The 21340-nt window shown below is 42.6% G+C and overlaps 1 protein-coding gene across 2 annotated transcripts; it reads right to left on the bottom strand.

Moving 5' to 3' along the window:
- Positions 1-407: 407 nt before the first annotated feature.
- On the bottom strand, positions 408-21042 carry stag2a (stromal antigen 2a). Of its 2 annotated transcripts, none has more exons than XM_010897103.5 (34): positions 20838-21042; positions 19153-19280; positions 18924-19002; positions 18651-18806; positions 18441-18537; positions 18253-18329; positions 17681-17885; positions 17342-17493; positions 16876-16949; positions 16273-16396; positions 15922-16020; positions 15740-15819; positions 15479-15586; positions 15255-15363; positions 13937-14054; positions 13745-13848; positions 13525-13617; positions 12816-12905; positions 12526-12729; positions 12303-12373; positions 12104-12191; positions 10599-10679; positions 10390-10482; positions 7402-7576; positions 7140-7279; positions 6439-6540; positions 6191-6339; positions 5928-6056; positions 5587-5795; positions 4967-5198; positions 4278-4388; positions 4036-4162; positions 2256-2333; positions 408-2040 (listed from the first exon to the last, which is right to left on the bottom strand). In XM_010897103.5, the coding sequence occupies exons 2-34, from the start codon at positions 19194-19196 to the stop codon at positions 2017-2019; spliced, it is 3822 nt and encodes a 1273-aa protein (XP_010895405.1). In that variant the 5' UTR covers positions 19197-19280; positions 20838-21042; the 3' UTR covers positions 408-2016. The 2 variants fall into 2 exon arrangements, with proteins under 2 accessions (XP_010895405.1, XP_019904112.1); XM_020048553.2 differs by lacking the exon at positions 20838-21042 and adding an exon at positions 19509-20811.
- Positions 21043-21340: the final 298 nt, after the last annotated feature.

Raw genomic sequence — 21340 nt, 5'->3', positions numbered from 1 at the left:
TTTACGCCTTAAAATGAAAACATAAAAATAAACATTTGTCAGATCTAATGTAAACCAGTGCGGTTTAGCGTGCTTGAGCCTCTTTGATACTCAAGTCTTTACAGTATAGCACGTTGAGCACATGTGATGCCGGGAGGATCTGAAATTCAGTTAATGAACAGTATTATCTAGATGCAAATTCTCAGCAAAGGTGAGCACAAAGCATCTGAAGGTCGCCCACATGCCAACTTCTACGAGAATGTGTGGACACAGTACCCAAGTCGCACAACACCTGACTTATCCAAAACCCCAAAATAGAGGTTTATATTATCACCAGTACAACACAAAAGAACAGTGACTCAAATCTAGGTCACAAAACCAGTGGACATTTTAGCCTAATAGGCCTTAAAAAAACAGCTAACACTTAATTCAAATCATCACACAATTGCAGGGGGTTTATTTTGTTCAAAAAAGTTACTGTCTCCATACATAAATACAAACCATAAATGGTACAGTGGACACATTGTAAATAGAATAAAAAACACAAATGTATATACATTTTAATATATACCATATATGTATGTGTATACATACACATATAGACGTATGCACACACTTTCAGCAGTTCAATGCAAGGACAACAGAAGGAGAAGATTAAAATGACAGTATGAAGCCTACATCAAATTTAAGTTAAACAACTACGCATTTCATTGACTTTATCATTTTCTGTCTAACATTGCTACAATCTAAATAATGAAAAATATTAAATTCTCCGGTTTGTAATTTTGTATTTAGATTATGATTAACATTTTGGCTTTAGAAAATGGAGAGGCTGTGTATTAAGCTGTCGTGGCTGTATAAAACTATCATTTACAATATTCATGATTACAATTGTATTCCTCCAGAAAAGCTTGTTGGGAATCTGCAAACCAACCTAATGTACACAGAGGTAAATAAAAGTTATTCAAACAAGAACCCTTAGAAAAGACAAACAGAACATAAACATACAAATTCAAAGGTAAATTCTTGTGCATTCCTGCACATGAGTTAGGAGGTTAATTTAAACCAGTTTACATTCTATTGAACCTTTCCTAAGTTGAATTCAAATTAACAAAAACTGAGCAAATATAAAATGAGCACCGATTCACAATATATTACACTTTTTTTAATAACTGTATAATATATAATTATATATTTCATTATATATAATAATATATTATGATACCATGATAGCTAACCCAAACTCTTAAATGTGGCATTTTAGAAACATTCTATAACAAGTTCTCTTACAGACACAACACAGTGGTATAACATAATATTTTGACCGCTCATTTGTACAAACCCTCTGCACTTTATAGTTTTGTACCACTCTTCAAAAGCCACAATGCATTTAAATCATCAAACTTTCAAAAGCTATTCAGAATTCAGACTACGCCTGTGAATTGGTCAAATGGCATTTGGGCATTATAAATTCACCAAGAGGATTCACCTATAACACTGGGGGGAAATAAACTGCAGGCCACATCCATTATTACACACCAGAAATTCCATTACAAAGGTTATTTTCTGTACTCTCTATGAATAATACATGATTATAAAGTACTGATTTACATCTGATTGTCATTACAAAATATCTATAAATCAAAGTATTCTATAAGTTATAAAAGCAGAACAGATAAACCTCTAAAAAATACCATGACAGAGAGAATTCTGAGAACCCGGTGTTTCATATTTGCGGTAAGGCCTTCCAACAATATGAAGACATTTCACATTTCTCTTACTGTATATATGTATTAATATATGGCTACATGCCATGCCAGGTGTGATAATCTTAGATGTCAGACACTGTATTTACATGACCTGCCCATTGACAAAAGATGAAATTCAAACATGTTGTCAAAGGGGCAACCACTGCTGCCTCACAAGCAAATAGTCCCATGAGCAAATCTTAAACCAATTCTCTACAGAGAATACTTTGTCGTCAAAAAGGTTCTCGGTAACACAGTGTCCTCTTCACGCAAATCTACCATAATCAGCTTAGAACATTGAAACATTAAGGACCTAAAAAAAAAAGAGAAAATATTACATTTAATTGTTTTACTTGCTGTACAATATAGAAAGGTGAATTAAAGAATATAATAATAGCATCTTCATGAGAATATGCATACTAAAGACATCTGACTATCTGGACATCAGATCTGCACTGCCACAGTCATTCATATAGTTTTTTCAATGTTTAACACTGTAGACATGACTATACTTAAGTAAATACCCACCGAATCATCCATGATTGAAGAAGGATCAAAATAGTCCGGCTTCAGCTCCGATCTTTCTCTACGATTTTTTGAGGGGGGCTAAACAATAACAGCACAACAAGAATTTATAAATATCAAAGCATTAATATTGCTCTACTTAAAGATGCAGTCAATGATTGTTAGCCACTGTCGGTAAAAGCGTCGCTGTAAAGCCAAAAAGGCCCCCTGGAAATTCTGTAGCACATATACACTGCTCAAAAACACACATCGGTTCTCTATGAATGAAATATATTAAAGACCAAAATCTTTAATGTACATTGTGTTATTCATTGAGAACAGGCCTCCACGTGCCTGTGTGCACTTCCAGCGTCTGGGCTCGCTCCTGATGAGACGGTGGATGGTGTCCGGGGGTGCAGGGGGGTGGATCTCCTCCCAGACCTGGACCAGGGCATCAGTGAGCTCCTGGACAGTCTGTGGCGCTACTTGGCGGCGTCGGATGCACCAATACATAACATCCCAGAGGGTTCAAAATTGGATTCAGGTTTGGGGAATGACGGTCAATGGCATCAATACCTTAATCATCCAGGAACTGCCTACACACTCTGGCCACAGGCTGGGCATTGTCCTGCATCAGGAGGAACCCAGGGCCCACTGCACCAGCGTAAGGTCTGACGATGGGTCTGAGGATTTCATCCTGGTACCTAACAGCAACCGTTGGCTAGTACGTGGAGGTCTGTCTGACCCAGTGATGCCTCATCAGACCATCACTGACCCACCGCCAAACCGGTCATGCTGGATGATTTTGCAGGCAGCATAACGTTCACCATGGCGTCTCCAGGCTCAGTGTGAACCTCCGCTCATCTGTGAAGAGAACGGGGCGGACCTGCCAATTCTGGTGTTCTTTGGCGAATGCCAATCAAGTTGCACGGTGCTGGGCTGTGAGCACAGGTCCCATTAGAGGACGTCAGGCCCTCATGGAGTCTGTTTCTGACAGTTTGGTCAGAAAAATGCACACCAGTAGGCCGCTGGAGGTCATTATGTAGCGCTCTGGCAGTGCTCCTCCTGTTTCTCCTCACACAAAGAAGCAGATATTGGTCCTGTTGCTGGGTTGATGCCCTTCTACGACCCTGTCCAGCTCTCCTCGTGGTACGGCCGTCTCCTGGAATCTCCTCCATGCTCTTGAAACTTTACTGGGAGACACAGCAAACCTTCTTGCGACAGCACATATGGATGTGCCATTCTGGAGGAGTTGGACTACCTATGCAACCTGAATGAGGTGCAGGTACCACCTCATGCTACCAGTAGTGACAAGGACACTAGCCAAATCATAAACTAGAGAAGAATCAGGCAGGAAGAATAAGGAGAGAGTAATTGTCTGTGGCCACCATCTGCAAAACCATTCCCTTTTTGGGGGTTGTCCTGCTGTTGCCTCTCCAGTGCATCTTTTGTCACACATTTGCTCCAAAACAAGTGACACTGATTCACAGTCGCTTAGGCTTCCTAACTGGACAGAATTATATCCTTAAACTTTAATTGACTTGGTGTTATACTGTGACGACTATATGTTCCCTTAATGTTTTTGAGCAGTGTACGTACACGCACACGCACGCGCACGCACGCACACACGCACGCATGCACGCACGCACACACACACGCACACACACACGCACACACACACGCACACACACAGAGACCACTGGCAGGTGAAGTGGATAAAATGAGCCCAAAATGAGCGGATCAAAAAATATTTTGTCATTCAGAAGTCCGAGCCAGCATTTAAGAGAAAATAAAGAATTTTTACCAGATCAATATCCATAGTGTCGAAATCCATGCCCTCATTCAGATCTTCCAAACGGTCCTCTGATGACATCATAACATCCTCTACAATTGGCTCCTCATCGTCTTCCATGAGTCCAGACCCACGGCGGCTAAAGGGTCAAAGACACAGCCACAAATGACTTCACACATTCCACTTATGGGCCTAAATGACTATGTTCTATACTGAGGTTGAAACACCAATGCGGTCTAGAAGAGCTGATTTACATTGCATGCTGCATGTGGCTTCTCATCTTGGCGTACTGCATATTGGCTCTCTCTTGCTGCTGTCGGGCCTCTGCCTGCTGTCTCTGGGCTAGCATCCATGTCACCTGGGTACTGGGGAGAAATACAGACACATTAACATAGGCAGACATACTTACTCAAACAGGAGTTGAACTACAGTGATTTTATTGAAGAAAAGCATTCATGTTGCTAAAGCAAGACTAGAACCAGATGTTCAAATCCAGGTTGCAACACGGTCAAGGCCATTATCGCTAATTCTCCATTTCCATATTTGGAGGGAAAAAACTAGGAGAATATTTAGATTAATCGTTTATTTTATATATAAAAAAGTGATTGTTTATACACGCCATGTATAGGCTGTGCACAGTTCTTCGTTATTTGTTTTCTCCAAAGATATTCTTTCAAAATGTACCATGTCAGTAATTTCTTCTTGGCTAATTCCAAGAAGTGTTTTTGAAAATGTAATAAAAAAAACATAAGGGCACACACTATACATTTGTGAGCCAAAAGCTCAGTGTAGCCTCCTATTAACTGGACACACTGGAATGGATTTTTAAAAAAGCGTCGCATTACAGTCCAGTATCGCTTAACTAACTATCTGGAAGTAATAATGACAACGGAGGTTCTCCAGTAACACTATGCAGATCGGACTATGGACGAGTGATCCGTACTTGTAGTCCATGGGGGTCTGATGGTGGTGCTGCTGAGCGGGCAGCGCTTGGTGCTGCTGTTGCTCTGACGTCATGGCGTAGACGCCCATGTAGCTCTCCTCTGGCCTCATTTTCTTGGGGTCCCTCAGGACGGTGGAGGTGAGGTGCGGCGAGGGCATCATCACTGGCGTCTGAACGTTCTGCTCCCGGTTCATCCACACCTGCGCGTCTGTGCTGCAGCTGCTACTTTCCTCTGGTTCATAGGGTTTAACACGCCGTTATTCAGCGGGCTGTCTACACACTGCACTGACATTTCAGCTGCTACTCTCCTCTGGTTCATAGGGTTTAACACACAGTAATACAGCTGGTTGGCTTTTCAGAATTCCAACATTACATCACAACATCTAGCAGACATTTTTACACATTTAGCAAGTCAAGTTAAAATCAAACTGCACATTTGGCAAGATTTCTTGTACTGCTTGCATGGGCTTTTAGCATGTGCTTGAAAAATCTTAGTGCGCTAAGAGGATGTCAGATTCTGGAACAGTCTACGAAGTATATAACAATCACTGAGGTTTCTAGTGTAATGCTAGTGTGCCACAGTGTGCTGACCATGCTGTAGTGTCTGGTCATTCACTCACCTTCAGGCAGTTTCCTCTTCCCTGTGCTGGCTGGCTTGGCCTTCTTACTCCTGATGCTTGAACCTCGGCTGCTGTAGCCGCTCATGACCGACATGGTGTCGTCGTCCCCTCCAGCCTGCAGGGAGTTCCTGTAGGAGATGAGGGGCAGCCAGCAGTCCTCTCGCTGCAGGGCCATCTGGAAGGTCATGAACCGCTCCAGGTAGAGGTGACTGCGGAGGACAAAAGACCCCCAACACGTCATCTAGGGAAACTGAGGCCCGACTGCCAATGAGAGACAGCTACTGACGCACACGGAACCCTGGGTTACAGTCACAGAAGTCCAATGGATTCCTCTAACTTACACAGTCTTCTTGTCCTGGCGAAGCAGTTTGGAGGAGAACTCGCTAAGAATGTCCAGGAAGGCAAGGTTGAGAGGAGGGTTTCCCTCTCCCTGTGGGCTGGGCTCCTTGAAAGCAAACTCAATTCCATCCCTGCAGCAAAAGAGAGAAAAAAAAGTTCTGGGAGTTTAAGAAGCCTCAAACTGAAGCATCCATTTAGAGCTGTTAAATATTTTGGCTGAGTGATTTCTTCTCAAGAATGAGTTTCACATTTACTGCAGGCTTACTTGTGTAACATGGCGATAGCCTCTCTGGTCTTCAGCTGATCCAGGCCAAAGGTTAACGAAAAACGTCGGGCCAGTTCTTTAATACCACAGAAAGACGAGGACGAGCGATCGAAGTTGCAGCCGAGGTCAGATAACATCTCATTGAAAAGCTGAAAGAGAAGTGTTGCAACTTGAAAAACGGTTATCGAGCACTTTGTAACAAAATGAAGACAATTTAAATACAATGCTAATTTCTCCAAAGTTCTTACCTGCTGCAAACTTAGAATGAGGGTCTTGGCACACTGAATCTTGTCGATTTGTCTGGTTTTACTCATAGTTTCTTTGATGATATCTCCGTAGTCGTTGTAATACTACAGAGAAACACACAACATTGGTTTTTGTAATGGTTTCATTTCCAGTATTCCTGCAGCCATTTTCACCACACAGACACAGACTCAATGCAAGGGAGTACAACTGAGGTTGGAGGCACCGCAACACCACAAGGGTTCAACAGACTTCATGCTGATGGTGTTGCCTCATTTCGGGGATTTCTGAATTAATATTCCCAACCTGAAGCTAAGACCAACAATGGGAGTTGAACCGTTTGAGTTGAAGCAAAAACAATGCATTTTTCGTGGTTTAGCTGCTGCCATATCATTTTCAAAACATAACACCACCGCCTTGCCCATCTGTCGCCCGCTAAGCTAATGCCTACTGACATGGAAAGCCTACTGACATGGGAAGTAATAGCTGAACAGGCGAGTGTACAACCTGCTGTTAGGCTACACCAGAGAACAGAGATTAAGGATGCGGGAGTCTCAGCAGAGCACAGCAGCCATGCAACAGGAATGATCCTGCATACACACAGAAATGTCCACGTCTTTAGCCACAGCAACCTGGGTTTTAGACAGTGGAACGGTAGCCAGTCGGTTCTTCTCAGGAGACGGATAAGGTGGAAGGCCAGACATACCCTCATGTACTGCTTAAAGATGTCAGCTCCAGTGTTCATCTCCACCACATTGTAAATGATCAGTTTGCAGTACGCTGCCAGCAGATTCCGCCTCTTGTGTAAGGCCTCAATTTTACTGGCTTCATCGTCTTGCTGCCCATCTAATAAAATGAAGAAAACAAATATCACATCTCCCAAATTCCCACATTCATTGGAGACTTTGGAGGTTGTGTGTGTTCTCGGAGGTCTCTACGGGGACTAGCTGCAGGGTGGGCTGTCTGACCTGTGCTGTTGTTGTCATCGTCCTGGTCAATGAAGACGTGGTCCAGGATGAAGTTGAGCAGCTCTGCCTGCAGGGAGGAGTCTGGTGTGTAGATCAGAGGCTCCAGCTGCTCCCTGCCCGACGACACCATCTGGTGGCTGAAGATCATCAGGGCGTCACACAGAATGGTGAAGGCCTGGAAACACAGTCGTTCAGTCATTCAGTTAGAACGGCCACTCATGTCAGCGGTTGTCACACCGTGCTGTAAAGAGTCACCCACCGCTGGGCAATCCCACTCCGTCCAACACCGCCAATTCTCTTTTAGTTTTGTCCTCTGAAGACTGAAGCAGTTTGCAAATATGTATTCATGAATAGGTGTGGGAACGTTTTGGTGCTCATGAGTAGGGGGGGAGCAATAAAAACAAACATGGCCTGTTGAGAGACGCATCTCATCTGTTGACATGTTTGATTCTTGCAGTTGATAATCATAAAAAAAAAAAAAAATCCTGATTTTACAAGGTTTAACCTAAGCATATCAAAAAGCTTGATCTTTTTTGTCATCATTTCGGCAACCAACTGTAAATCCACCACAAAAATGTAAATTATATGCACCAGAAATGTGGACAGTATTTATTCATTTTGATGTGGTGCTCCAGGCTGTGAATTAAGGACACATATAATGGTTGAAAGGAAACCCGACTTTCCTAAAGCAAAACGGGCATGCAGAATAAATTTGCCTGTTAAGTGGTCAAAACCACTGACCTTGAGACAACTGGGGAGGGAACTGGGTTTGAAAACGCAATAATATTAAGCAGTTTTACAATTTACATTTTGAGTACCGACTGGCTCTAAAGTAATAAAATTAAGTAAATATCCAGTAGATTATTATACACTGAAGAAAATTATAAACGCAACACTTTTGTTTTTGCCCCCATTTATCATGAGCTTAACTCAAAGATCTAAGACTTTATGTACACAAAAGGCCTATTTCTCTCAAATATTGTTCACAAATCTGTCTAAATCTGTTTTAGTGAACACTTCTCCTTTGCTGAGATAATCCATCCACCTCACAGGTGTGGCCTATCAAGATGCTGATTAGACAGCATGATTATTTCACAGGTGTGCCTTAGGCTGGCCACAATAAAAGGCAACTCTAAAATGTGCAGTTCCATCACACAGCACAATGCCACAGATGTCACAGGTTTTGAGGGAACGTGCAATTGGCATGCTGACTGCAGGAATGTCCACCAGAGCTGTTGCCCGTGAATTTAATATTCATTTCTCTACCATAAGCTGTCTCCAAAGGCGTTTCAGAGAATTTGGCAGTACATCTAACCGGCTTCACAACCGTAGACCATCTGTAAGTAGACCCTCAGCCCAGGACCTCCACATCCAGCATCTTCACCTCCAAGATAGTATGAGACCAGCTACCCGGACAGCTGCTGCATAACCAAAGAATTTCTGCACAAACTGTCAGAAACCGTCTCAGGGAAGTTCATCTGCATGCTCTTCGTCCTCATCGGGGTCTCAACCTGACTGCAGTTCGTTGTCATAACCGACTTGAGTGGGCAAATGCTCACATTCGATGGCGTCTGGCATCCGTGAAGAGGTGTTCTCTTCACAGATGAATCCCGGTTTTCACTGTACAGGGCAGATGGCAGACAGTGTGTATGGCATCGTGTGGGTGAGCGGTTTGCTGATGTCAACGCTGTGGATGGAGTGGCCCATGGTGGTGGTGGGGTTACGGTATGGGCAGGCGTGTGTTATGGACAACGAACACAGGTGCATTTTATTGATGGCATTTTGAATGCACAGAGATACAGTGATGAGATCCAGAGGCCCATTGTTGTGCCATTCATCCACGACCATCACCTCATGTTGCAGCATGATAATGCACAGCCCCATGTTGCAAGGATCTGTACACTCCTGGGTGTACATTCCTGGAAGCTGAAAACATCCCAGTTCTTGCATGGCTAGCATACTCACCGGACATGTCACCCATTGAGTATGTTTGGGATGCTCTGGATCGGGGTATACGACAGCGTGTTCCAGGTCCTGCCAATATCCAGAAACTTCGCACAGCCATTGAAGAGGAGTGGACCAATATTCCACAGACCACAATCAACAACCTGATCAACTCTATGCGAAGGAGATGTGTTGCACTGCGTGAGGCAAATGGTGGTCACACCAGATACTGACTGGTTTTCGGGCCCCCCCCAATACAGTGAAACTGCACATTTTAGAGTAGCCTTTTATTGTGGCCAGCCTAAGGCACACCTGTGCAATAATCATGCTGTCTAATCAGCATCTTGATATGCCACACCTGTGAGGTGGATGGATTATCTCAGCAAAGGAGAAGTGTTCACTAAAACAGATTTAGACAGATTTGTGAACAATATTTGAGAGAAATGGGCCTTTTGTGTACATAGAAAAAGTCTTAGATCTTTCAGTTCAGCTCATGATTAATGGGGGCAATAACAAGTGTTGCGTTTATAATTTTGTTCAGTGTAATTTGGTGGTAAACAGTGTAGTGTATAAAAACATATACACTTTCATAATTTATTTAATTTAGCTTTCCATAGCCCTGCTGGCAAGTAGGCCGTTTATGGCAGCTAGTGATGAGGAAGCAGGGTTGTTTGATAAATAAACATTGTCATGATGGTGGGTGGAAAAAAATCTAAATAAAATCCACCCCTGAATCTAAACGTAGGCTAAAAACAAACAGAGAAATCAGAATGGACACTTTCAGATTTGTCACTTCAAGAACAAACATATCATTGCTTTGCCTAAGATTATCACCACAATTTTACAACAATTGCTAAGATTTGTTAATCATCTTTCATGTCAAAGAAACAAAGTGCATTTCCACTGGTTTTAAAATGATCCAGTTGATATAGCAGTGCAGCAACACAAGGACCTATGAACACACAGTTCCAGTCAGGGAAGTTAAAGGAAAACAGTACATGATATTCAAAGTCCCGCCCACCAACACGATGTAGGTCCACCCACCTGCTCTTTGACCGTGGTGTTGACACTGGTGAGGTAGCGCTGACACATCAGACAGAAAGCCCTCATCTGCTTCCTCAGGGTCACCATGTCCCCCTGGTAACGCAGAGTTTAACCAGTCGTTATCCAGACATCGCCTGTACCTCTGCTCCCCAGAGCCACTACCATTGATGGACATTAGACTGTCATTTGTCACTGATCAGTGGGTTTACCTTATTGGAGCTGCCCTCTGATACCTTGGCTAGGTTCCACAGAATCACGTAGTGTGTGCACTGCATGGCATGAATGACAATCTGGGAAAAAGAAAGTTACTAGGTAAGTGATACTGAACCTTTGGGATTAGGTGAGATTGCATCTTCCCTCCTTGCCTTTCTATTCCTGCTGCTAAAGCCAATTTCTCTAAATTTCAAGCTTGTTCCTCCTAACCCCAGGTAAGCCTTTTACCACCATCTCCTTCCTCTTCAAACCTCCAACTAGTAAATCTCTCTGGGGATGAATGACAAGAAGGTAGGGCTGGGTGACAATTTTGAGGGTTTATAGGAATTCAATAAAGATCTGTGTTCCTGCTAATAAACCTTCTGGAGGCAGAGAAAATTGTTATACTATATGGAAGGCAGATACATTATCACTTTTTTTTATACATAAGTGACTCAGGGTAAAGATCTGTCTCACCTAGATTACTTAGCCTCCCTTCCTGAAGCTTTTGAGACTGCTGGTCCAAAAAAATAGGATAACTACCTGATGAATTCAAACAAGGTTCTCCCAAAGAAACATGAATGTTGTTAATGGTAACAGTTGGACCTGGTCTGTTTAAGTAACATACAAATTGATGTGCTATAACAATGTTAGCTTAGGGCAACTGGGCTGTCTTGTCTAGTTTGTCATCCATCTATACATTTTTTCATGAATTTAGATTTCAACAGAAAAACAAGTCAAATGTATAACTTTTCTTCAATCTGGTTCATTAACTGCTGTCTGGTATTTTATTCCATAGTTCTTCTGGTTCTCAGTATCAAAGCTAGTAGTAGCAATCACCTGCTACAGGGCTGCTCTGAAGACTGACACTGTAGACAATCTAACATCCCTAGCAATAAACCTGTTTACCTATCCATGCTAAAGCCGGACAATCACAATTGGAAACCACAACATTGTGTTTTGATTTTTTCTGTAATACATTTGAGTCCATTTCACTCAAGTCTGGGATGGAAATATATTGACTGGCTTTATGATTTGTTTTTTCATATTTATTGAACATACAGTAGACAGGTGTACAGTAACATCATGGGAATCAGTATTTACTTACTCTTCTACAGCAGAGTTTTCACTTGGATATGTGATTGGTCTTTTTATGACATCGTAGCCCTTAACATCTTTCCTGAAATCCATGATCGTGCTTAATGCAGCACATCCAGCACACTTCTATCAGCATGCAGATTCTCCCTTCCATACTCCCCAGCCCTCGGGGGAACCAGCTTCCCTTTTCAAACCATTTTAATAACTCCACAATTCCTTTTGTGCACTAACCCTTACAGTTTTCCCATTCCATCTACCACTGACTGACAGCTACTTTGAGTAAAATGGACCTACTATAAATGGGTGGGTGGTTGTCTTACCTAGCCATCTTACATATGCACTAACTGGAAGTGACTCTGGATAAGAGCATCTGCTTAACCATTGAAGTGTAAACCAAATGAATAAAGTGTTATGCATTAGGTACCTGCTCAGGCATATCGCCATTCTGAAGTCCTGTGTTTAGTAGCTTATAGTTGCTGGTGAACAGGTCCCATTTAGATAGGTCATGTGCACTGCAGAGCACAGAAAAGAACAGAATCAAATCAAAGAGTTCTAACTTATCTTACATTTCACAGGCAAATGTGTGAAAAACACAGTACATTGAATCCTGCTCATGGCCTTACTTGTGGAAAGCAGTGATCCTCTTCAGTGTGGAGAGGACCTGGTAGGCATCATCCTCATCTGGTTCCTCTCCCTGAAACAACAGGTATCAGGCCGGTGACATCTCACAATCCCAGGCTCAATACTAAACACTAGGCCTTAACCCAGGAGAAATGTGATAGCCGCCCCAAGTCATAACATACTGAAACCGATCTCAAACAGAGTCCTTAAACCATGTGAGCCCACCTCCTGCAGGAAGTCCTCCAAGAGTCTGTTAAACTTGTCTACCAGCTCATCCAGTAGCTGGGACCTGGCGATGTCCACCCTGTTGAAGATGGTGAACTCCTCGTTGCAGAGGGCGTGGTAGGTCATGGAGCAGGCTTCCAGCACGTCAGTCTCCGTATGCTTCTCCACTACCTCCCTGATCTGACGCAGCAACGACTCTAAGTGCTGGGCACAAACGGAGAGCACAGCAATGTGAGACCTCAGTGGCTTTTAGGAGGACCCACTGTCACCATAACCTTGGTTTTCCAAACCTTCTCTAATCGACCAGTGGTATAGATTTCCAGGTCAAAGAACTGAGGCAGCTGCAGTAAGTTGGTCACCTTCTCAGCATCGACGGAGTACTGTGGGTGGAAGACGTACAGGGTCAGACAGGACATGGACGTTTTTGAAGTAGCATGAGTGCACCTACGCTGAAAGAATTAGTTGACCTTTTCAAGCCAGAAGTCCAGCTCAGGCAACAAAATATATAGTAGGTCACAGCGCTGCACGGTTAATCGAATTATGATTGAAACTCTGACTCACCCCCAAAAAAATACAGGTGAATGAGACATGTGGCGCCAGCAAGAGTTTGGAATTGCAATTAACAATTGTAATTGGAAATCATGATTCAACATTTTATACTAATCCTGCAGCCCTAGTATTTCATATGCTAGTGAAATGGGTGAGCTGTCAAGCACTGTGAGGCCAGCTACAACAAGAGACCTTAGGCTGAATAATGGTGCATTTTTATGGCAGTCCCTGGGGCTGAGTTATGCATGGCAGCTTTACAGTAAGAGGACTTGACATCATATACAGAACTTGACAGCAGGGACAGCAACGGTCACATGAAATACGTAACTTTACAGTAGAGAAAACGACCGTCAGGTATTGGACTTGACAATAGAGAAAGCAACAGAAATTTAGAGGATGTCACTTTACAGTAGAATCAGTGCCAGTCATTTAGAAGACTTGCCAACTGACCTTAGCCAACAACAGAGGCAACGCCACAGCAAAAATCTCAGTGATTCTCGTCCGGTCATCCAGCTGGGTTTTCTTCTCCTTTGCGGTCAACACCTAGGAGAATTTAAAAGAGTGAGATCATGTCACAATCTTGTAATGACAGCTGTTCATATGGTGAACAGCCAGATGTGGCTCGTGTGAACGGAGCTTTAAGTTGTAGCGGAGTACTGGAGTCACTCACCCTCTTCCCCGTGCCTCTCCCCACTGGAGGGTGGCACTCACAGGCCTGACGGACAGCGCACAGCATCACCTCTATCAGAGCCGTCTCCTGCCGGTCTGTCAGGGCTGGACACAGACAAACGGACTGATGAGACACGACTGTGCGAGCGCGTGTGTGAGTTAGAGTGTGTTGAAGGGTGTTTGTCCTCTTTACCCTCCTCCCCGGGCATGGGCTCATCCAGCAGCAGGCTGATGGTGCTCTCCCAGTCTTTAAGCAGCTCTGATGCACACTCCCATAGGCTGTCCACCAGGTAGGCCCCGTGCTCATGGAGCTGCAAACAGACACAGGTTATCACAGCAGAGACGCGCCATATGTGAGAAGACGGACGGCGGTTTGGTATGGAGCTGAACGGGGAACATAGACTGGCCTCAGCCCAGCAGGTCAGCCCGGAGGGAATCTGACTCCCTGTAGTAGACTAAAAAGCAGGGCTCCATACGGAGACCAAATGGTTTAACTATTCACTTGGCTGTTCAAGTTCCATTGCGGGTCGCATCACTACGACGTTCAAAAACAAATGAACTAGTTATGATTTATTTTCCATTGTTGATGATTTGTTGAAACATTAATGAGAATTATTCTTATTCTGATATCAAAATCCCTATTTGTGTGGATTTTGCAAGTTGCGAAAACGGGGTCTCCTCCCCCTGACGAGGGAGCAACTATTACAAAAGCAGTCTAAACTGGAGACCACAAAGACCATTAAGCAACTAACCCTAACAGGGATTAAGCAACTAACCCAAACCATCCTCACTGCAGCTGTTTACAGACAGGACAGAGTCAACTTAATGTTATTGACCAGCTCATCTTTGACATGCTAACCTTTCCAAAACGATTGTGTGTGAAAGAGTCTAAAAACAAACCATTCTGCCTAAACCTTTTCAAAGAATATTGGGTGTAGAGTGCCTACATTGTGTTCCTCACTACTTTTCTGACAGGGCCATTTGGGTTGGTAACATCAGTGTGAGGGCTGTCACACTGCCTAAAAGACAAAACAACTTGACTCTGAATGCAATGGGGGGCACATTATGGGCTGCATGGAAGGCCACACAGGTCTACGTAGTGAGCTTATATAGACTTCACTGATACGCAATATTAATAACCATTAATTAAACATTTGTTAGCACTACCACAACTATGAGAACCCTGGAACTGAATTGAAGTTGGTAAATAGTCTATGGTCAAATAACTTCGCTAACAGCAAAAGTATTTTGTTTAACCATCTAGTGTCGGGGAAATCAGGTCTCCAAGAATGCTGCACTGAAATTAATTGAGTATTTATTCAGTATTCTCTTAAGTCTGCTTGCTGGGAGCAAGGACTTTGCATCGTGGGGCAGATAAAATGAACTGACAGTGTATATAGCCACGGGTGAAAAAAGAAAATCTGAAGAAATAACAATTCCTCTAGATGCGCTTGTTTTTTCCCCCAGTCGCTGTACCAGACCACAAATGTGTAGCAAAAGCCTTGACCCACCTCACTCTCCAGGAAAAAGAAGACAGTGGTCTTGATAAGGTTCCCATTGAGACTCTGCCTGCCCCTCCTGGGCATCCCCTCCTCCTCTGGGCCTCGATGGCTGAACAGCCTAAGGACAGCAGCATTCAGGTCAACCAAAAGTCCACAGGATCGCGCTCAAACTATTTCAGAGCAGCATTTCATTTTCACACCACGGCTTCATAGAGAGCCGGCACGAAACCTACTTCTTATAGAGGAACTCCCCTGCAGCCACAGCCACAGGCCGATGAGCTGAGTAGACCAGATGATAAACACTCTCACAGTCCTCCGCTGTCAGGACCTCATCACTGCTACTGTAACAGGACGACAACACAAAGGGGCTCAACGTTCCACAGGGTCAGCACTGGCTCCAGAGTACCTCTGGGCTAATGGGACCACAACACGCTCGCCAACTCAGTGACTGATGAGCAGCGGGTAAGAATTGTTTTGAAGAGAACGTTACTTACTGCAAGACAAGAGTCAGAAGTTTTATTGCTTGCACTGCAACGTCATACTCCTTGTCCAGAGTCATTGACACAATACGGTCCTGCCAACGACAGTAAAGTCAACTTGGAGCTGAGCGTGATGTGTGCGTATGTGTCAAGTACAGTGTTTCCCAGCCAGCGGTGAGGGGGAGGGACTGAGCTACCTTGAAGCGGCTGGTGAACAGCTCCAGTCGGGTGTTGAGCTCCCGATTATAGTACAGGCCCTGGAGTGCAGTCAGACACTTGAGACGCACTTCTCCTTGCTGCAATCACATAAGGGGCCATTTAAACCCTAAATGTTGGAGCTCTCAAAACAGCGTTTGTGCATGTAATACGTCCTGAAGTAATGCCACAGATTATATATGCAAGTCACTCTAGATAGCTAAAATTTTAAAATATGCCTACTGTTGAAATGCGCACAGTACACTGTAACAGTATAACAGAGACTGTAATGGCAATATACTCAAGAACTCCCAGCCTCCCACAAACATGATTTGACCTAATGCATGGCTTACCTTGTCATGCATGGTCCAACCAACATACTTCAGGTAACTGTCATTAAGAAAAGCATCACTGTACATCTTCATCCATACCCCAATCTCCTCAATGCAAATTGCCCGGATTTCAGCTATGGCATCGCTGAGAAATAGAGGAGAAATATCCAGACTTATTCACAGTCTCAATTATTTATCACTGTGTTGAGGGGTTTCTTCATTAGAAAGGCCTAAGTGATACCGTTTTAAAAGGCTACAGAGATCAGGGGCACCTGGTGTGCCATAATGAGCTGTTCTGCCTTAGCAACCGTTGCTGTCTGTTGTTTAGCACAAGGGGGCGCCCAAGAGCCTTAGAACGGCTTAGTGGAAGACCAGGCTGCACATCTCACAGCTGCTGTGTGCCTTCCATGCCACTGAAGTCTCCCTTACTGCAATGTCAGTTAGTTGAAGTTGGTTTCTACATAGAATAAACTCTGACATCTAGTGAATGTACTCACAACCAGACCCCCTGACTTCAATACAAACCTACTAAAGACCATTCAACATCCACAATAAAAGGAAAAAAAGAATATATCCATAATCCATTTGTTTCCTTGTATTTGTTGTTTTGTGCATAATACATACCGATATCTATGAACGAACACTCCTTTGAAAATTGCATTCATCATGTTTTCAATTTCATCTTGGTTTTCTTGAAGCTGAAAAGAGAAGAAAGACATAAAATGAAAATTATATTTGGATTTCTAAAAACAAAGCGGATGGGGCAAAAACTGTGTGAGAATATAAGCACAACCAAAAACAAAATTAAAAAGAAAAAAGGTGTAATGCCAATTTTGTTGGGGACACAACCAATCAACAAAACCTAAATAATAAAAGCTTCAGACTTCATGAACGGCCTTCATCAGACAATGGTTCTGATGAAGGCCAAAAGCTTTTATATATTTAAATAAAATTTGTGAGGGTAGCACCTGTTCCTTAAAGTATAATTACAATATTCAGTTCCAGGTGTTCTTCAAGTTCCTAACCACCATTAGAAAAGCTGGTAGGGAAAAAAAACACCAATTAAACGGCTCCAAAACAAGACACTCACCTCTTTGCGCTTCTGTAACAGGAGCTCCAGCCTATCGTTCGCCCTCTTAGCCATGACTTTATTCCTCTCTGCCTCATACTGCCTCTGGGTGTTGTCCATATTGATGCTCAGGTTCAGAGCCACATTCACCAAGGCTGTCATCAACTTCATGGCTGTTAGAAACAACGACTATTGTTGTTTAATAAGGCACTATTAACACAGGCCGGTCATACATTTCATAGGCTGACATATAGATGGACAATGTAGCAATGAGAAAAGACCATTGTGTAAGCCCAGCTAAACACACAAATGTGGGTAAACTGCAGCCCCCTCTCACCTGTCTGTTATCGGAGTACTGACCTGCCAGTGTGCTGGTGTGTCTGAAGGCCCGAACCTGAGAGTCAGACAGGCCAGTGAGCAGCGAGATAACCGTGTCCATCATGTACTCGTCATAGATGATGCTGTACTGACACTGCCGCACCAGCACCCCAATAAACTCACAGAAGCTTGACTTGAACTTCTTCCATAGGGGCCCTGCCATGGTTAACGGGTAGTCCCCGCTGTCCTATGCATCCACAGAGAGCAACATTTAGAAACCAAGTCAAGCCAAAGTTTATTTACCAAATAACACAGCGTCATCCTGAACAATGAAATGCTTGTGACCTGGCCCACGACATCTACGTAGTAAGAATTAAAAGACATAAAAAGCAAAAATATAGCAATATTATACATAACAATGTAAAGTAGAAGCAATTTAAAAAATAATAATATATAGGATGGGGAATACGAACAATAAGGGTAGAATTTTTTTGCATTATAGAAAGCAAGAAAAATTTATAATATACATAATGTAAACTAGCAGCAATTTTTTTGAAAGAGCCTGCAGACAGGCAAAGATAACCATGTACATAAAGCATTTCATCAGTCAATACCTCATCAAACTCCTCTGTCATCTTCCTGATGATCTCAGAGTTTTGCATGTGTCTGAACATCTCTGCACTGACAGCACCTGTAGAAAAACAAAAACAAAATCTTAACTTGATTAATCCTCTCAAATATTGAATAACAAAGTATTTCAAATGAAAATTCTTGGGTATATGATTATTTTCAATCCACTCACCTTTACAACCAGAACACTGGATGAAAAAGTTGATCAAGTCCAGGAGTGCAATGTCTCTATCGTTTTTGTAAGACTCAATCCAGTCATCAACGACTGACTGAAAGAAGACCCATGTATCACTTAAATCTGAAAAAACTACCATCACCAACCGGCACTGACAATGACTAGAGTTGATTATTGTATCTCTAAAATGATAAAGTGTGCACCAACCTGTGTGGCACTCTTCCCCATCTTTACCACCTCAAACAAGGTCATGTTCTCCATCCCATTCTCCCGGTGGTGGCCATTCACCCGACCAAGGCCAGCTCCCTTCGCTGCCCCACACTTGCCCTTCTCTCCAGGGGCTTTCTTCCCCTTCTTCCCCCCCTACAACAGACCAAAATACCACCTAACTGTTACTGTACATATTGTGTGCTCAAATGTAAAGCACACCCACATTGTCATGGCTTTCTTGTGTTGATAGAGGGTGTTAGATAGCCTCACCTTTCCTTTACCAAGCTTTGCATTCTTGACATCAGGTTCCTCAAGGTCTGTGTCAGAGGACAACTGTGTATCAGCCTCCCTGTACAGAAAACAATAAGATGTCATTAATATCCTTACACCCAGATCCTGTTCAATATCTTTATCTATGCAATAACAACCTCAAGTCCTCTGCTTCTTCGTGTTTGCAAAAATGGTAACAATTAATTTGTTCCTGTTGACATCTACTTACTGAGGAAACTGAAACTCTGTGTGCAACTCTTGTGCTGCTATCATTTCTTTAACATTTTCTGGACCCACTCAAGTAAGTATGGACTTCTCCCCTTCTCAGGATCCACCAAAATGTATGGGTAATAGAAGCTAGAATATAAAATTATAAACGTTAGTTAAAATGCGAAATTTTGTTTCATAGAAGACCTCTTAACAGTAGCACACAATTTAAGTGGAACACACTGTCCTTGAAAATATTTCCTTTACTAACAGGTTTCACACGTGCAAAAAAAACAGTGCAAATGGTTTTGGTAACTTTTGTATAATTTTAGGAAATGTAAGTATATTCATATGCAAGAAGGATAATCACGTATTAACCGTGTTTGATAGGAAGTGAGGATAATAAATTCCGTTTGCACACTCAGCGGTAATTGGCAGATGGGAGCAGTCAGCTGGATCATCGAAGGGCGCAAAAGAAATGCAAAGTTGTTAGTTTTGCTAAATGAAATACCACATGACTAGAACCGATCGAACAAGCTAGATATTAACCCGAAGACAACGGCACATAACTGTAAATATGGGCAAATCCGTTAACGCAACTAGCAAGCCAACTGAAATTAAAAGAAAGGTGACTAGCGTGTTACTATCCAAGCGAACTGGCTACTTGATAGCTAACTATGCCTATGGTTAACTGCTTTTCCAACCACCTCGCTAATAAAGCTAACGATGTTTTAAAGTAAAAGACGAAGGCAATTCATCGCTAACCTGCGTCAGCAAACTTATTTAGAAATGAGCACGAATACGTCGGCTTCATACAATACACGTCCCTCCATTATTAAGCCCTACTCACGTAAGGCCATTTTTGTTCATTATGGTTTGATGTTAGCCAGTGCAAGATCGGCTGACCTAAGCTACTGACTACCAACATTCTGCGGCTGTCATATAACTAGCTAAGTAACGGTTGTAGTCGACGAGAACAGCAAATGTAGCTAGCTGTTCAACAAAAACCGAAGTACTAAACGATGAGTACAAAATTAATTGTCATTCACGATATTTACTATTTTTCAATAACCCTGGTTAGTGAGGCTACAGCCCTTTTAGTCCTAAAAAGCAAGCTATCTAGCGTTATGTACTGTACTGTGTGGCTGGTTCTAACTGTGCAGCAGCTAACTAAACTAGCTATCTTTGGTTGAGTATATCGTCTTCCGTGTAAACAATGTTTTGACGTCCTCCATCTTTGTCAGTTACCTAGCTATCAATACTAGCTATATAATTATTAATGACATGGTAACTATAAACAAACAATTGCATAATGTGTTTTGGTTATTCAAATGCAATGCTGTAAGGTGACGATGCTGACTCAAATCAGGCAAAAGCAAAGTCGCTGTACACTTAGTGAAATAGCTAGCCAGCGAACTAGCCACCAGTACGCTCATACTAGCTAACGCGTTACCGTCAAGTGAAACGTCAATATGGTTTGATGATGATAGAGACAACTGTTAGCTAAAACGGACAACGTTAATTTGACCCATAAACACATATTGGTTTCTGTATCTAGCTAGGTAACATTGTCATATAAATAAACAAGAATGTCCCGACGTTAGTTTATTCAACAATAACAGCAACATAGCTAGCTGACGGTAACGCTTTAGTTAGCTAGCTAAAACGACAAACTCCCAGAATCTTATCCGCCATTTTACAACTTACCTCGTTGTTTGAATCAAACACTGTAATCAATCATAAAAATAATCCAGGTGTTTTTGAAGTTGTCTCACTGGAACAATTATTAATTATGAAATATATAATTGGCTACTTATCACATTAGGACATTTTGATTTGGTCAATCTGATTCCTAGGCTATTGCTATTCTGTTAGCATGGCTCAGTTTGTTGTCGATGGATTTGTGTCGCCGATGCACCACCTCTCGGTCAAATTTAACACTACACTTGACCATAATCATTTTCGCACAGGAGATTAGCTGCACGGACTTTTTAGTTGATGATACACAAAAACCATTGAGAACCAGGTCCTTCTATGAAGAATAGGTTTATTAAATATATTCAATCTCATGCTGAAGGCCATATACTTTGCATAGTAATTAATTTGATTTACCTTTTAATACATTTGTACCTATTCCTGTATTCAAACTATAGGATAATAAATCCACAGACTGGCTTGTCCTGGAATACAGTACAAGCAAATTAGTCTTT

This window comes from Esox lucius, chromosome 7 (genome assembly GCF_011004845.1).
Source record: "Esox lucius isolate fEsoLuc1 chromosome 7, fEsoLuc1.pri, whole genome shotgun sequence".
In the NCBI taxonomy this organism is placed as follows: domain Eukaryota; kingdom Metazoa; phylum Chordata; class Actinopteri; order Esociformes; family Esocidae; genus Esox; species Esox lucius.
This window is presented reverse-complemented; position numbering and strand designations above follow the sequence as displayed.

Excerpts from the sequence above, each read along its gene's own strand:
- stag2a (XM_010897103.5), bottom strand. The coding sequence starts at position 19,196 with ATGATAGCAGCACAAGAGTTGCACACAGAGTTTCAGTTTCCTCA. Across the intron at positions 12,192-12,302 it reads AGGATCACTGCTTTCCACAA|TGCACATGACCTATCTAAAT; the intron begins GTAAGGCCATGA and ends TGTGCTCTGCAG. Across the intron at positions 6,541-7,139 it reads TCTTTAAGCAGTACATGAGG|TATTACAACGACTACGGAGA; the intron begins GTATGTCTGGCC and ends GTTTCTCTGTAG.